We start from the raw sequence: 18,387 nt of genomic DNA on the forward strand, positions 1-18,387 counted from the left end.
ATAAATATTGCATAAATATAGAATATGGAAAATTACGAAGCTCTATTACGACATTACAATGTTTGTAAGGTATTTCATAAAACACAATCCTTGTTTATGGAACAAGAACGAGGTGACTCTGAGGTGGTGTTTTGGAAACCATAAGCTCACAATTTATTTTCATGATCTAGAAGTATTTCTGGATGAATTGCCCTAAAGTGAGGATCAAAGCAAGCTTAAAGATTCTTCATATCTAAGGTGAAACTAGGTGTTATTGGACATGTGTGACTGTACCAGAACAAACAGCCCCATGATTTTTTCCTCCCCCACCGTCTTATAATGACTAGTAAATAAAAATGCCACAATACCGTCACACTCTGAATTTCCACATCCCTGTAACAAGCAGTCTAAGATGTGGATGGGAACGGACCTCACCCCACCCCCTGCGATTCATGACAATATCATATCACTATTTTTTTGCTTACACGGGACTGCTGTTTTCAATGGCAGCCACCCATATCATGTAACATCCAGTTCTGCCCTCAGCAAATATCAAAATTGAGATGTTCTCAAGGAACATTAGGGAAAAAGTGGACTAGAGGCCCATTTGTAATTATTCTACACAGCACCATTGCAACTTATTAAATATATAGGATGTGTTCCTGTTATAGCCCATGCAGTGCAGTATACTTTTCTCTAGCCATAAAACTGTTGCTGTATCCATAACTTGTAATATTAACTTCAATGACAGCCTGAACCATGTGGAAAGCTGCTAACAAACAGATTAAAAACTATAAGACAAAAAATCTGGCCCAAAAAATTATTGGAAAAGGATTAAGTAAACATAATTCCACTACATACTTGCAAATAAAACCACCACTTTCACATTTCCTTCTTGCATCTGTATTCTCTGGGAAGAGCAGCTCTGGTCTATGAAGGACATCCACCAATACAGACAATTCAGCCTGGACAAGCGGGCGTAACCGATCTTCCAAAGCTGACACTATATCCTGAAGTGGAGACACACATTTATAGGGTGTGTGTGTGTGTGTGTAATATATAGATATAGATACAGATGTGTGTGTATAGATATAGTTATATAGATATTTAAAAGCAGGGTAGGTGGAGGGAGAGGGATGAAGTTTGCTGCTTATTCCACCAAATAGCTCTCTGGCTAGTAGTAGAACTTGCCATTGGGAATGTTGGGTCTTTCCAACATTGTATTGCAAACTTTCAGACTTCATACAGACTGCACATGCTCTCTTTCTCATTGTTAACAGAACTAGTTAAAAAGAGGTTATTGTTAATTTAAGAAAAGTACTGTGTTTCAAGAAAATAACAACAACATGCTACATATTAACAGCAAACTCATTCTTTAGTGCTGATCCTTATGTAGCAAAAAGGAAAATTAGATAAATTCATAGAGGTTAAGACAATCAATGGCAACTAGCCATGATAGCTTTGTATTACCTCCAGTATCAGTATGCTTATGAAAATCAGTTGCTAGGGATGAGCAAGAAGGAGGTATTGTACTCATATCCTATTACCAGCGTCCCATAGGCATCTGGTTGGCCACTGTGGAACAGAATACTGGGCTAGAGAGGCTACAGTCTGATCCAGCACGGCTCTTCTATTCTTACTGGCACTATCCATGCTCAAGCGGGAAACATCAGGAAGCCAGGGTGGAACCCAAAAGTTTGCAGAACTACAAAACCCCTTTAGAAAATGGGATGGGGAGAGAAAAAAACCATCCCAAGTGAGGACTGATCACAGAATGCAGATTAACTGTTGTGAGGGTGTGAGGAACAGAAAACGGGGGGGGGGGGGGGAATGAATAGAGTATCCTGAAAGAGAGCATGGCTAACTGAAACCCTGAACAGGAGCACTCCCCACTGGAGTATTTTGTTGCAGGTCCCACTTGAATTAATGACTTCTGAAAGTCCTAACAATTTGATGGTTCATGGCTTGTAAGAGGGATACCACTTCAAACACATAGCTTCTATGGAGTGGCATCCATGCTTTCCTAATTTTCATATAACTACCATACAATTAAAGTAACACCAGGATTAGGCATGATTATGATGCCCATTGTGCAGAACACATTCAAAAAAATAAAGTATCTATGGCCATTACAGAAGCAAGGCTCATTATCTTGAATAACCCCTGACCAAGTACCTAATGCCATTTGTTCATATGATGTTTAAAAATAAATATTGTAATATACATTCACCTGCAACCTCTCAATGATATTACGGTAATCCCTTGAAGCAGCCATCACAGAGTCTCTTCGAGCAGCATTCCTGGCTGTCATCCTCCAATTCATTGCTGTTTTTTGTACTATGTTATGAGATTTCAGGAAGAGGTTGTTGACTTGGCTGTCAAGGTCAACTGGGATAGCAATTGCTCTGCTCTTTGCTGAAACAGATAAATGACATTGTCTCCTTTATCAGCATGCCATGCAATGTGCATTTCAGAAAGTTTTCCACCCATAACGTATTGTTGTTAGTGATCAGGCAGAAATCCAGATATATTTGTTTGTCTTCTCTGTGGAAAAAAAACTGTTAGTGTGAAAAGACCATACCGCCACAACTTGTCACACTCACAGGTAGAGCTATATACATTATTTAAGCATGCTATGAAGTATTCACATAGGTTGGGTCTAAACCTGTGCAGTTAAAAGGATTCTTGAACAACAGGAATTTCCAACCTGTTTCTCCCCGCTGCTGCTTCCTGCATCCTCTGAAAAGTCTCTCCAGAGGGCAGGAACACTTCTGAACAGTGTGAGCTTCTGAACAATATGAACTGGTTTCATGGATGACAATGGGATAATTGCTAATGATTGGAAGGATGCACTATATTCAAGTGAAACTCTGCTCAGATAAGGCACTTCTATTCAATTTTCAATAATTCCCTCCTCCCACCTCAGCTCACCAACACTGGACCAAACCTGGGGTTTTTTTTCCATTCCAATACTCTGGTACTTCTTCTTGCCAGGACTCAGGTCAATGGGCTGTGGCTTAAGGTAGGACAGGAAAGATGCAGATGATACACCACTGCCCAGTTTGGGTAAAAAAGAAGTAGATGTAGACTACAGTGTAAATTAACAAGCCACACCTGCAAAGAAGGCTTTTCAGAGCAAGCCATGTGGTACTGTCATAAAACTTTCTACATAAAGATTTCTGAGACAGGTTTGCTTGCTGCCTACGGTTCACTTTTATTTTTCTTTCTTGCCTCTCTCTGAACTTCAACTTAACAGGACACAGGTCTTTACTGATTAATTCTGATAGCAAACATAAGTCCTCCCGAAAAACTACTTTGGTCAGAAATTCTGGGTGCTAGGTTTTCTAGCAGGACTGCTGCCCGTTGCCACCTGAGCTCTCCAACTTGAAACACCACCATCATACAAATGATGATGGCGTTGCTGGTTTTATATTTTTGATGGTTTTAAATATTGTATACCTTTTAATGTTCACTGTTTTTAACTTTTGTAAACTGCCCAGAGAGCTTCGGCTATGGGGCGGTATATAAATTTAATAAATAAATAAAGACTTCAAAAACAAAGATGTGGCATGTCCTTGTTTTCTTTAATCTATAAGGACTGTGGACAATGTTCCTGTTTTCATCACATGAGAGGATATCTGGGTGTGGTGTGGAGTGCATAGAGTGATCACAAAAAGATTTATGCATTATTACAATGACACTGTGCTGTTTTGGCTGTTAAAATTCCTTATGTTTCTTATAAAAGTTCTAAAGCACTCAGAATGCTTCGTAACCATCTCATTCTTCTATACCATCCATGTTAAAATAAATACATAAAAGATACATACACATGTGTAGAACACAGATCAGTATTAAGAAAAGCACAGTCCTGCGACATTACATGTACCACCTTGTGGCAGGAACAACTATAGGCTAAGGATGCAAACTGATTTGCAGTTTGCAATGTGAATTGCACATGTCCGATTTCTGTCCAGCTGGAACGGCTTGGGTGGGGGTCGTATTTGCGGGCAGGAATGGGCCAGATGAAGTAGACAAAAACCTGAACACCAAATAAACATGTGTCAGGAAAAATTCCTATTCAGCCCCCTCTTCAAAGGAAGCGACTGGCTAATCCCATAATAGTTATTAGGGCGGGAGGGTGCACACACGTGTCAAACACGCATGCAGCTTCAAGCATAGGAGGGGCCAAGCCTATAAAGGTTGGCCCGGAGTGGATCCCGGCCTCTTTCATTGCCTGCCCCACACTCCCTCCCTAATAACCATTATGGGATTAGCCAGTCGCTTCCTTTGAAGGGGGGGCTGAGTAGGAACTTTTCCTGACACATGTTTATTTAGTGTTCAGGTTTTTGTCTACTTCATAAATTAATTAATTAGAGTAAATTAATTAGAATTGGAGGAGAAATAAGTCAATTGGTGGGTGTCAGGGTAGTGCTGGAATCTCATGAGTTTAGAATAGTAATGGTGAGCACTCTGGCATCTTTAAATAAAGAAAGAAAGAAATACATTTATGGAGACTGGCAATTCAGAGGTCCTGCTCCTTGGGAGCTGTGCAGCTCTTGTGTCAGGATATGGTTTGCCTTTGGGGACTTTCCTGTCTCATCTACTTTTAACAGTCTACAAATTAATTTGAACTTGCTGTTTTAAATTTGTATTTTAAATTTGTATTTTTGCATTGCTGCTGTTTTTATCTTGGTTGTGCTTTTATACTGTATTTTATATTATGGTTTTATACTGTTGTTTTATACTTGAATTGTCTTAATTTTGTAAACCGCCCAGAGAGCTTCGGCTATTGGGTGGTATAGAAATGCAATAAATAAATAAATAAATAAATCTACTTGGAGCTGTGCAGCACTGAGTGGAGATGACACAAACCAGTCTCCCCATACACTGGAGTGTAGCTTGAAAAAGGGGCCGGGTTTACCTGCTCCTTGTGTTCAATGGAATGGCTCGCCCTTATTGGCAGGCTAGCCTGGAGCAAGAACTATTAAGATTAGGGAGTGAATTACCCTACTCAAATAGAGGCCCTAGTTTATCCCAAGCTCTGGTGTCTGTGTTTTATTTCTAGAATTCATTCTCTGCTCACAAATCTCCACTGATAGAAAAGTGTCCCACATATGTAGCAGGTTCAAGAATGTGATCAACATTTTTGCGAGAAACAAGAATATAAGCTCTAGCTAGATATGAAGCTCTTGCAAAATAGTGAGGAATACAGAGAATAGGGCCCCTTTCCATGTCTTCCCAACTCTGAATTTTATAACCTAAAACTCATGCTTCGCAGTAGGGAACATAATGCAGTTTTAAGCCTGTTCAGTGCACCCACAGCACAAAATAGAGCTCAGCTTTTATCAAGTAAGGATGGAGCTTGAAGGTGATTTCAGGGTGCAACTTGTATCCATTTCCCCACCAAATTTTACACTGCTTCAAATAGGGAAGATGAAGCTGCTTTAAACAAACAGGTTTCTAAGAAAGTACTTGTGAATTCAGTTGCAATTTAAATAATTTTGAGAATTATTTAAATTGCTGTGGAATGAGCTCCCTAAGGAGGTTCGCCTGGCATCTACGCTATATTCCTTCAGACGCCAGGTGAAGACCTTTTTATTCTCTCAGCATTTTAACAGTCTATAAATTTAATTTTAACTTTGCTGTTTTAACTTAGCTGTTTTAAATTTGTATTTCTGCACTGCTGCTTATTTTATCCGCGTTGTGCTTTTACATTGTATTTTATATCATGTTTTTATACTGTTTGTTTTATACTTTGAATGGTTTTAACTTTTGTGAACTGCCCAGGGAGTTTAGGCTATTGGGCAGTATAAAAATGGAATAAATAAATAAATAAATAAATAAAATAATAATTTAACACAAATTGGAATCTGCATGGAGATTCAGTCCATTACAGAGATATCCATAATTAGTGTACGGGAAACCAGAAGTCTGAAAGGAAAGAAGAAAAAGGCTTTGTATAGCCCTAATGTAGGCACTAGTGTAAAGCAGTAGAGTAATGAGTACACGCCACCCGGTGGGGGGGAGCAGGGAAAACATGCCCTAACATGAAGGAGCTCATTTGCATGCAGTGTTGTGCATGCAACAGTCTCTGGCTGCAGAAGGAGGAGCTGAACTTTGACATGGTTAGTGTTGGAGGTGGTTCCTGGTTTGGGCCTGCTGAATCACCTCTCTTTTGCAGCGCACCCCAGTTCCTGGTTTGGGCCTACTGAATCAGTTCTCTTTGCAGCGCACCCCAGTTCCTGATGCTGCTGAATCAGCTCTCTTTGCAGCGCACCCCAGTTCCTGATGCTGCTGAATCAGCTCTCTTTGCAGCGCACCCCAGTTCCTGATGCTGCTGAATCAGCTCTCTTTGCAGCGCACCCCAGTTCCTGATGCTGCTGAATCAGCTCTCTTTGCAGCGCACCCCAGTTCCTGATGCTGCTGAATCAGCTCTCTTTGCAGCGCACCCCAGTTCCTGATGCTGCTGAATCAGCTCTCTTTGCAGCGCACCCCAGTTCCTGATGCTGCTGAATCAGCTCTCTTTGCAGCGCACCCCAGTTCCGGTTGCTGCCACCTACCATCCACCTTATTGCATGCCTGGAGGATCCCTATTCATTCACTGTCTCCTGGGCTTGTGAATAAGGCTAAAGGACACAGGCCTCCATCGGCCTACCTAGACCTTGGGAGGGAAATGTGTTAATCAAAAGGTTGTCTCCCATGTTCTATTTTTGTTGCTTGTTGTCAAACTGAATAAATACCAGTACTTATACCTCAGGTGTGTGGGTGAGGTTGCTACTCAGACATCTCTAAATTGGTGTCCCAGGTTTCCTGGGTGGGGGCTTGAGCCTGAGCTAACCTTAAGGGAAAAACAAACAACCCCTAGACATAGAACCCGGCCCTGGGTACCGACCCAAGGGTTACACTATAATAGTATTCTCTAGGAAGAGCAGCTCTGGTCTATAAAGAATATCCATTATTAACCAGTACAGACAACTCAGCTTAGCCGAGTTACTGCCTAGTAAAGTCTAGGCTTGTGTTGTGTCCAAATAAAGCAGTGTACAAGATTTAGTATTGCAAAATGCAGGTGTCTAAATATGGAAGGTATTTAAGATGGGGCATACTTATTACATTCCTCAATTATTGGATCCCTAAGGTTTGCTTCTTTGACTTCTCCCTCAAATAAATAGAGCACTGACCAAGCAACTTCAGGAGTATTTTAGTGAAGGATGTTTCAGATCCCTAGTTCACACACACACCCTTACCTTGGGACTAAGTCAGTCACATCTCAAAATCAACTGAAAACAAAATAGAGGAAATAACGTGTCGTGAAAACAGATTATATACTTTATTGGACCTGCTTGTATAATTGAAGGCAGCAAGGTTTCAGACAGCACAGAAGTTGGTATGTGAAAAAAAATGTTCCCATCTTCAACAGCACAAATTGTCTTAATAAAAAATATCATTTGAAGCAGTAGGCATATAGTGAAGGGAATAGGGAGAACATGTAGTTGGAACCTATGTCACCACATGGTAGTTTTATTTCCATGCAGTCAGATGTGCTATGATGCAGTGAACAAAAAAAGCTTACATATATTATGATTAAATTTAATAACACTGTTTCTTACCCACATCAGAAAGTACTCTGATACAGCTTTCCACTGATGCTTTCTGGCTAGGCATGAGCCAGTTGCAGTGGTAGACTCTGAACACACCTTGCAAGAGTTGCACAAACACAGGCTGGCGAGTCTGAAAAAAACACCAAATACATGTAAATTCAAAGAGAAGTGGAAGGGGGTGAGAGAAAGGGATCAGAATTTTTCTTCCTATATTTGGGAGGGCTAAGAGGTCTATTGGCTTAATACGTTGCTCTAAACAAACTGTCTTGAGCTATACACACACCTTAAAATAGTAAAAATAATAAAGAGTTTACAAATAACTCAGACCAAGCTGAACTAGAAAGTGCTGGTGCAATAAGTTAATCTTGGAAAGGAAGAGTATAAAACATTTGTCTGTAAATGGAATTTTAAAATTTTGCTGATAGGAAAACAATTAAATTTATAATTGACCAGTAGGTGGCTCTGTAATGTTACTAAAATGTAAACAAGAAGCAGCAAAGGAAGAAAGAAAAACAATGCCAAGTAACAATTCTTTTGCACAAATTAAAATATTTCTTAATTATTAATTTCACATCACTCTGGAACACTACTTATGCATTTTGAATGCCTGTAGTTTCTACATTTCTATCTTCAGGTTTGAAAGCAACACAACTAACCAATGTACACAATTGAGAAACAGGAATTTATCTTAATCCTATATTTTTCCAAGGTTTTTCCACTAGGGAGAGGCCAAACATTCTGAAAACATGAAGAGTTCTTTTATGCCAAAATATGTCTACTGCAAACATTTTCCACATTAGTAATAGTATTTCTCTGTGTTGTAGCGGATAAATTATGTTTTTATTCTATAGTAAAACAAAACAAAAATTTTGAGACTGTGAAGACAAGCCTACCAATAGTGGAAAATATTATCACATTTATTTTCTACATCTTAAGCATCTTAACTAGCTAATGAAAGTTGTAGACTCTAATACAAAAACTACAGTGCATTAGCAGTTACTTAAAAGTACCTCTTTTAGTTTGGCAAAGATTGATCTCTGTTACATGGCGAAAACCAGGAAAGGATTAGAGAAAAGAAAACACAGTTTGAAAGAGCATGCTCACTTTGATTACTCAAAGCTGAATACTGAAAATAAAAGCCAGAATTTCCTATAAGTAACCCAAACTGTCAGACAAACTTAACAGAAGTTAACATGGACTAACATTGAAGGCTGTATCTGACGTACGACCTGGCACTCATTACATACTTTAAAGCTATCACTCAATGTCTCTATGTTGAAATATTAAATGTGGAAAACAACCCTTTCCAGGTGCATCTGAGAAAAGCATCCTTGAATTCCATGGGGTCTGTTTACATGTCCAGCTTTAAAATAGGTGCATGGATTATTTTAATTTCCATTTAACATCTCCAAGAGAAAGATCTCACACAAAAGATCTCACCTTTAAAGTCTACCCACAAACTCCACATCGCAATCATGGGTCTGGAGATGACCTTAGGAAATCCTTCTCTCAGAACCGCTCAGGACAACTTAGGCCATCTCATTTTCACATTGGAATACTACTTCGAGTAGAAGCTACCACCCTAATTGAGACTGGCAGTGGTTTCTGGAGGTTCACAGATGGTCATAAGTTAGCTGACCTGATCTGTGCAGAGCTATTAATTTTAGGTCTGTGTTTCACAGATAACATGTTTCCTACACCAAGGTCATCTCCAAGCTGGCAAAAAGAATGTGTACATAATCATGTGTGAAATATCTGAGGGTTTGTTCTACTGCAAATACACACGCATTCATAGTTCTGACACATATCCATGTTTCTGAGCTCATATCTACAGGAAATAAGTTTTTGTTTTAAAGAAGGAAAGTCCATAACCATAGACTATACCATAGCTTTTAGAAATTGTTTTATACTAAGCACCAGGGAAAGGCAGCCGAGAAGCCATTGGATGCTGCAATCTCCCTCTCTGCCAGTATAGAGGGAGGTCCACTGCCAGAGGTCTCTTTGGTGGCACTAAGTTCTAGAGCTCTGGTGGCACTGCCCCCCCCCCAAATTGTTTTTTTTTTTAAAAAAAATTGGCAGGATCCTTACCCCCTTGCTCCCCAAACATGCACCTGCCCCAAGCTACAAGGCAGCCCCGGAACTGGCATAATTAATTCTGTTTAGTTAACTATTGTGAAAGGGAAAGAAGAAAAAGAACATGGGTGAGAGATAAGAAAAAGTCTTTCTACACCTCCACCTTCCTCTCAGATTTTTTACTTACACTTCTAATGGTTTGTAAACTACCTTGTGCTCACTTTTTTAAAAAACAATCTAGACATTTTAGACTGGATACAAAGAACACCTTAAGCTGACATACGGGACTTGTGCTAGTCCAGTGGAACGTCTTTGAACTGCCAACTGCCATGCTACTATCAGAAACTAAACTCATCTAAACTCTCCTCAGTTTCAAACCAATTTTCTACATGGAATGAAGTGACTTCTGATCAAGAAAACAGATCTTAGGACTCTTTACTTCATGGCATCAGTTCCAAGCTCTTTGGAACCTGCCTATTATAATAAAATGAATTATAATAAAATGAAAGGCAAAAATTAAAGTGGTGGGGCTATCATACAGAAAGGATAAAATAAGCTGCTCTCATTATGCTAAGGCATTAGACTGTCTAGGGGTGAGCCTGTACATCAGATATTGTGCAGGCACCAGCATGAGGGTTAAACTAGCAATCATGCTGATGTGCAGTACAAATGCCTAAGCTTGGTTGTATATTATCATACATCCAATGTATGAAGAGATCCACAACAAAGTAGATTGCTCAGCCCCATGGATTCTCCAGTATGGGGTTTCACATGGGTTGGTTTGCACACACACCCCTGCTGCTCAATATCTACTTTAAACTGTTGATTGCAGTCATCCGGAGTTTTGGAGTGCTCTGTCATCAGTATTCTGATGACACACAACTCTTTTTCTCCTTTTCATCTTCTTCAGGTGAGGCTGTGGATGTGCTAAATCAATGCCTGGCTGCGACAATGGACTGGATGATGGCTAATAAACTAAAGTTCAATCCAGACAAGAGTGAGATGCTGTTAGGTGGTAGTTCTCCTGACTGGATGGAGGGTTCTCTGCCTGTTATGGTTGGTGTTGCACTTCCCCTGAAAGAGCAGGTTCATTGCTTGGGGGTTCTCCTGTCACTGAGGCTGAAGTAGGCTGGAGTGCCTTCTACCAACTTTGGTTAGTGCCCCAGCTACATCCCTATGTGGTCAGGGATAACCTGGCTTCAGTTGTCTATGCTCATCCAAGTTAGATTACTACAATGCACTCTACATGGGGCTGCCTTTGAAGACAGTTCAGAAGCTGCAACTTGTGCAAAATGTGGTGGCCAAATTGATAACAGGGATAAAAAAAGAAGTCTGAATATATAACACTGATTCTGGCCCACCTGCACTCGCTGCCTGTATGTTTCCGAGCCCAATTCAAAGTGCTAGTTTTGACCTGTAAAGCCTTACGTGGCTCGGGACCACAATACCTGATGGAGCTCCTCTCCCAGCATGACCGATCCTGTACACTATGCTTAGCATCTAAGGGCTAATCTACATCAAGCAGGGTATTCCACTATGAAAGCGGTATATAAAAGGCAGGAGCCACACTACTGCTTTATAGCAGTATTGAAGGGCACTGCAGGATCTATACTACTGCTTTATAGCGGTACTGCAGTGCACTGACAACTGTTGCCCATGACACATCTACACCAAGCAGGATATTGCACTATGAAAGCAGTATGAAAGTGGTATATGGTATGTGTCAATGGGCCCCAACAGTTGTTTACGCTGTACAGCACCATGTACATTGATGGTGCTATATAAATAAATAATAATAATAATTGTCAGTGCACTTCAATACTGCTATAAAGCAGTAGCGTGGCTTCTGCCTTTTATATACTGCTTTCATACCACTTTCATAGTGGAATATCCTGCTTGGTGTAGATGAGCCCTGTGGCTCTCCTCCAAGAATGAGCCTTGTGGCTCTCCTCCAAGGGAGGCTCAGAGAGTGGCAACAAGGGGAACAGCCTTCTTGGTGGTGGAATGATCTCTCCAAAGGGGCCCGCCTAGTATCAACATTGTTATCTTTTCAGTACTGAGTTAAAATTGCCCCCTTCTCTCATGCATTTGGCAACATATAATGCATTTGGTTGTCTTTGATTGTTTAAAATTGTTTTTAGATATATATATATTAGTGCTGTGCCAAAAATTTCAACCATTCCATTTTTGGCATTTCGTGGGGTTGGAGGAAAAATGAATGCTTGGGCAAAAGAGGCTGGGAGAGGTGAGAATTTTTGAGAGGGGACAGGGTTTCCACATACCTTTTAAATATAGCTGGTTGTTGAGGGTTGTTTCTTTTTAATTTTTTAAAACACCCCTGGCATTTTCAGGAGCTCAGGAGTTCTTCCTGAACGCTTATTGGAGAGGACGAGGTCAAATGGTCTCCAATAGGCATTCACTAAGAACTGCTGGGCTCCTCCAAATGCCAGTGGAAGGGGTGTTTTTTTAAAAAAAACTAAAACTAAAATAAAAAATAAGTAGGCCCCTCAGCAACCAGCTACACTTAAAAAAAGGTATGTGGAAACTCTGTTCCCACCCCCTCCCCAAAGAGAAAATTTCCCAAATTTCCGCCCCTCCCTGTGAAAGAGGCAAAGAAAAGAAAAGCCTGTTTCACATGGAGAGAGAAAGTTTCTGAAAGTAGGGGGCAGGATTCGGCCCAGTACTAATATATATTATCTTTGTATGTGCTGTTTATATGTTTTTATGTAAATAGTTTTGTACTTTGTGGAATGTATTTTTAATGGTTTTTAATAAGAAATATAATAAATGAAATGAAAAATATATGCAACAGCTGGAATTCACCGTACAAAACCAGCCTGCACATTTGCCTTTGTGCCGATGCAGTTTGATTGCCAAACTGCCAGCTTTGCTCAAAAGCCAGCATGTAACAGAAATCTCAACATCTAGCTAGCTGTGTTTTTCCAAGATGGAATTGAATTTTGATAGTCATTGCTAAATATGTGAATTACAGTATTGGGGGGCGGGGGCGGGGTAGAAAGCAGCTACTGCCTGCAAGGAAGTGAAAACTATTCAGAGCACTTAATGACACATGCTTGGAAAGTTTCCTCTACTATTACACTGTCACTGAATCTAGCCATTCACTGTTATTGTGACAGAAGCTGATGGGTGGCTGTCAAGGCTGCCACACAGCTCCCTGGAAGGAGGAGAAAAGAGTAAGTCAATCAAGCATGGAATGGTACAAAGGGGGATGGGGGGAAAGAAATCTTCTTTCCTCCTCGAATGTTATCCCTTAAGGATTATGTGTAGAGGACATTGCTCAGAGGTAAGATGCCCATTTCTGCCCATTTAGGGCTCATTACACCTAGGAGCCTTCCGGGACTCAGTGGGGGGGGGGGGGGGCGGTAGGATCTTGGGCTTTACCCCTTCCGGGATTCTCACCCCGGAAGCCAACAGGGACGTTCTGGGGTGGCTTGGCTTCCCCCCTTTTTTTTAAGGAGAGCCATTGCGATCCTGCACAACAGTAAGTAAAACAACAACAACCCAGGAACTCAGTGCTGCCATCCAAGGGATGGCAAAAATGTTGCTCCCACCCCTGATGGGCATGGAGCCACGCCACGCAGCTCCATGCCTGTTTGATGACCTGGGAGCCCGTGCCACACTGCCTGAGGTCCTCGGGGTTGGCCTGGGACTGTGGGGAAAATGGGAAAACCCTGGTTGCAGTTATGCCGGGGAAAGTGAGTGGTCGTCGCCAGTTGATCCCAGGATCCCCTGTGCGTCATCTGGATGCACAGGGATGACCCCGGGATAATTGCATGGTGTAGACATGCTCTTAATGTGCACATACATTTCACCCATGTTCAGCTTATAGTGGCTCTAATCTTTTCGAGTTCTGACTCTAGACATTTTCCTTCCTGACCTGAAAGGCAAGATTCCCCTCTCCCACCCATTCCTTCCATGTACAGAAGCCAACCAGTCTGGCAGCTGAATCTGTTTTCAACACTTTAGCTCTGGGGAGGGAAGAAATCTTCTCTCCCTGCAATAAATGAGGAACCTCCCCCGTCAACACCACACATGCACACGCAAGCATGTGCACACACACACATACACAGTCATAGGAAAATGAGAAAGATGACGCAATCATGTCCTTATTTTTGTACGGTTGTGCCACAATGCAAATATCACAGAAATGTTATTTAGCAAAACCCAGTGAGAGACATCATCACTGAGAAACTACTTTTAAAGATGTGGTCATTTTCAAATTCATTAGTAGGTGCTATATTCTGATGCATCAGTTTCATCTGCTTCACAAGTACAGCAAGTATTAAAAGAAACCATCTTTTTGAATATTATCATTCCCCCTTGTGTCTTACCTGCAAAGTTGTGCTCTGATCTGAAAATGGGGAACTGAAGAAAGTAGTAACTATACTCATCACTATTTCAGTCACGTACTTCTCCAGTATAGAATCGGCATGCTTCCTATCACTGGTGTTGTTGCAAGTCTGGAAAACAATTCACTCTTTAAAAAAAAACAAGTGATGCAAGAATTATAATTCCCTGACAAATGCTAACTAGTAGAATGGCATTATACCATACACTGAATAACACCCACCAGCTCCGTATATCACTCCTTCAAACATTAAACTCAGGTGGCGAGTCCCACCATGATCATACGCAAAACAGGGGCACTGAGAAACAATAAGAAGTTATCAGGATGTTTAAAAGGACACAAAGGTTTGCAGAAGTACAAAAAAACCTTTAGGAAATGGCTGGCTGGGACCCTAAATAGGAGCACACCCTTTAGGAGTAAGGTTATATTGCAACATTACACTGGTAGCCCCCACTTGTACATCACTTTTTGTAATGTGGACAAGGGTAGCCATCTCACACATGGAGGGGCATTGCAGCCAAAGAAAGAAAAACAAGTTTCTAATCTTAACACTTGCCGTAGATGACATAGCTTACTTGGTTATAGTAAACCAACAGTAAGAAACAATAGCAAAGAGCAATCGAAGAGTGGGAAGAACGGCAGAAGACTTCAGGGTCTAGAAATCAGCACTATGGGGCATACACCGATGTATAGTCTGCATTTAATTCTATCTGGCCATGCATTATTATTATTATCATTATTAAACCTTATCTTCTTATCTTCCTATCTATCTGTCTATATGGAAGTGTTTGTATGTCCTTGATGGACTCAAAAACCATACATCTGATTCATATCAAACTTTCAGGACTTGTTCTTCTTCTGTCTGGGATGGTTTTAAGCATAGGGAAAATTTTCACCATCATCTTGAAACAAAATGGTGACCAATCCAAACTTTCAGACACTCCCTCCCTCTATGTCATTTGACCGGTTGTTATATCTGGAATAGTTTTAGACATAGTGAACATTTCAACTGTCATCTTGGGCGGGGGGGGGGGGGGGGGAGGGAATGGCAACCAACTGAAACATTCATACACTCACTGCCTCTGTGTCATTTGATTGATTTCAATCAAACCTGGCATGACAATTCAGCACTGTAGTGAGGCAATTTTAATCATACAAAAAGCACTGTAAAAAGCCAATTAACAAAAACTGAAATTGGCTGAAAAGTAATATAAATACAATACACAGGTTAACTCCATGGCAGAGGCCATGCCTTGGGGTACCAGTGGGCATGGCTTCACTCAGATGGGGTAGACACAATGTCTCCAACTCTGACAGGTGTGTAAGGCTTTGTTCTGCCAAACTAAGGGCTCTTGCCAACCCATGCAAAACCATTTTCTAGTAGTCATATAATGATGAAAATGCAAGCAATAATTCAAATGAAACTGAGCCAATAAACATGATTTTTACAGCTCTTCACAATATGATGTCCTATGAATAGCAGTCATTGTGGGTACATTGTGTAATTTAGCTATTTAATAATTTCCAAATAGAGAAAATACTTACCCTACAGATATCAACAAGGAAGTTCTCAAATAGTTTCCACATGTGATTGCTTGTATAAATCTCTTTCATTTCAACTTCTGTATCTACGTAGCAATGATTTAGAAAGTTGATATAGGCAATTTTAACCTGCAGGTAGGAAAATGAAAAATCAACACACATATCTTTACTTTTTTTAAAAAAGAAGATAAATCTTAGCAATCTCTGACCATCCTGTATCAATGGGGATAAAGTTAACTGTTTTTCTGATAATATCCATTTACAGTGAGCAGGGCTGATGGCCCCAGGGAGAGGTTTCATCTCTCTGATGAATGTAATGTGCCAAGGGTTAAAGAAGGCTTCTCTGCCATATTCTCTACATATGGCTATATGCCAGATTTGCATTCCTTAATGGTGGACATCATGTCCTAGCAGACAAAGGAAAAAACTTTCGACCAATAGAGCATCGAATGTAACCTATGACTCGTTGAGACTGTGCACCTTAACTTGAAAATTGAATGTAACTTAACTTGCTAATCCAGAACTGACCAATAGAAGGGTTAGAAAGAGACTAACACCCTCTTGTAGTCAGGGCCTATATATACTGTGAGATTCCTTTGTTCTGTGTGCCTCCATCTTGTGGAACCGGAGAGAACCCCCATACTGCAGTATCAGAAGTAAATGGATTGAGTGTATTCTCCAGCCTCGTGTGTTTGATTGGCTATTAACGTGCTGGGGAAGCGGGCCTTTAAATCCCTGGTTAAGGGACAACACTGATGGGTTCCAGCAATCACACTGACATGTAGTTACAAACAACAGGTGATTTTTATGGGGTAGATTTTCTGCCACTGAGAGGGTAGAACACACAGAAGAACTGGATCTATAATGTAACCGTTTGTCAGTTAAACCGTAGACCTGCACAGCTTTCACAGTTATTTATTTATTTATTATTGCATTTATATCCCACCTTTTTTCTTCTAAGGAACCAAGTCGGTGTACATAATCTTCCTCCTCCTCTCCATTTTATCCTCACAACAACAACCCTGTGAGGTAGGTTTGATGTCTCCAGAGGGAATTTCATCTTGTGAAAGAATGTAATGTGCCAGGTAGAGGGTTAAGGACCGCCCCTCTGCTAGGGATGGCTACAGGTGGCTACATGCCGGACGTGCATTCCTCAATGTTGGACTGTAACCAATAGGGCTTCGAATGTAACCTATGATTCATTGTAATTATGCTCCTTAACTTGCTATTGAATGTAACCTAGAATGTAATGACACTGACCAATGAAGAGACTAACACCCTTCTATTTGAGGACATGAAGCTATCCTCAGTTCAACCCCCACCATTAATGAGGGATAATGGGAAAGTCTGAAAACACAAGAGCAAGCCAAATAAGATGGCAAAGGTCATCCTTACATAGAAATAGAATCTCACCTCAGGTATGCAATCTTCATGGGTTACAACCCTAACAATGTCATCCAAAGGAAGGAGAGAGTTGCACTTGATTTCCGTGTAGACATTTTTGCCCTCAGTGCAAACAGCCAGCAGTTCTACTAAATGGATGTGATACATCAGAGCGCTGTTTTCATCCATCCTGTCCCTTTCAGATCTCATCATCTGCACTAATGTCTGGAAAGAGGCTCTGTCATTGTAGAACACAAGGACATCTTCCCCTGCATTGACCAGCTGCCAAGAAAACAGGGTTGTGATTCCATCAAAGATAAGAGACCACTCAAAATCAATAACATCTTAATAGACTGCTACATTTTCATATCCCTTTGAGGATTTCATAATTACTACAGCACTACCAGGGTACAAAGGGCTTTACAATTCTTTTCTCAGTTGTTTACTTATTTTCTAAATGTATAAGCTGCCCATCAGAACATGGGTGATATAAACTTTAGCAATAAAAACATATACAAATTTAACAGCAAAACTGAAAAAGCAGCAGTCAATAACCAGATGATAAAACCCAACAGAAGGCATAAACACACGAACCATGTTGGAATGTATGGTTAAATCAAAAGATCTTCACCTGTCACCAAAATGACATCAGTGATACTGACTGCATTCGGATGACACTTTTGTGTGAATTCCACCCCACAGACTGAGTGGTGTGGACTTCTAGCATGTCGCTTTAAAGCGTCATTATAAAAGTTGTCCATGGGGAGGAGTTCATCCACTGTGTGGGGTAGTCTTCTCTCACCCCCTTCTGACCTCCCTACCGAATGGTGGTGCTGGTTCCCATTTACCATATCAGGGTGCCACCATTCCATGGGGAGGGGTGGAGTGAGCCCACAGACACGACACGCCCATTACCCTAGCAACAAGTGGTGGCAGTGCACCTCCCTGGAAAATGGATCCATCTGAGGAAGGAAGAAGGTGATGGGTTCTGCAGATGGATCCATTTTCCAAGGATGCGCTATTGCTTGTTGCTAGGGTGACAAGCACATCGCATCTGCTGCCAACGCAGCCGTTACCAGAAAGGGTGAGCAGGTGGATCGTTCCTTGGAGGAAAAGTGCTCTATCCGCCGCTTCTTCCTTTCACATGGCTAGAGCAATCTGCAGCAGGGCAGACTCCGTAAGGCTGCCCTGCTGCAGGTTGCTTTAGCCACGCTGAAAGGTGGAAGGAGATCTCTCACAGTTTGACAATACATGTCAAGCTGTGGGAGACATTCTTTGCCCCATGCCCTGTGAAGAATTTTGGAGGTCCACACGAGGGGATGGAACAAGCTCGGGCTCTCCGCTGAGAGCATCAGGTAAGCTCTTTCCATCCCCTTGAGCCAATATCCACATGGATTGTGGGGGTGGGCGAAGGGACCTGCAAGTCCCAGGGAACACGTGGGG

General features: G+C 41.2%; 1 protein-coding gene across 4 annotated transcripts in view; it reads right to left on the reverse strand.

The window, feature by feature from the left end:
- Nucleotides 1-18,387, reverse strand: part of ITPR1 (inositol 1,4,5-trisphosphate receptor type 1) — a 291,524-nt gene that overhangs the window by 119,212 nt on the left and 153,925 nt on the right. For all 4 annotated transcript variants that reach the window (XM_063121590.1, XM_063121591.1, XM_063121589.1 and 1 more), the window contains exons 31-36: nucleotides 16,975-17,226; nucleotides 15,565-15,690; nucleotides 14,003-14,131; nucleotides 7,587-7,707; nucleotides 2,210-2,394; nucleotides 841-989 (exon numbers count right to left, since the gene is read on the reverse strand). In XM_063121590.1, coding sequence (XP_062977660.1) covers nucleotides 841-989; nucleotides 2,210-2,394; nucleotides 7,587-7,707; nucleotides 14,003-14,131; nucleotides 15,565-15,690; nucleotides 16,975-17,226 — 962 coding nt within the window. The remainder of the gene's footprint in view (nucleotides 1-840; nucleotides 990-2,209; nucleotides 2,395-7,586; nucleotides 7,708-14,002; nucleotides 14,132-15,564; nucleotides 15,691-16,974; nucleotides 17,227-18,387) is intronic.

Source organism: Elgaria multicarinata, chromosome 3, assembly GCF_023053635.1.
Source record: "Elgaria multicarinata webbii isolate HBS135686 ecotype San Diego chromosome 3, rElgMul1.1.pri, whole genome shotgun sequence".
In the NCBI taxonomy this organism is placed as follows: Eukaryota; Metazoa; Chordata; class Lepidosauria; order Squamata; family Anguidae; genus Elgaria; species Elgaria multicarinata.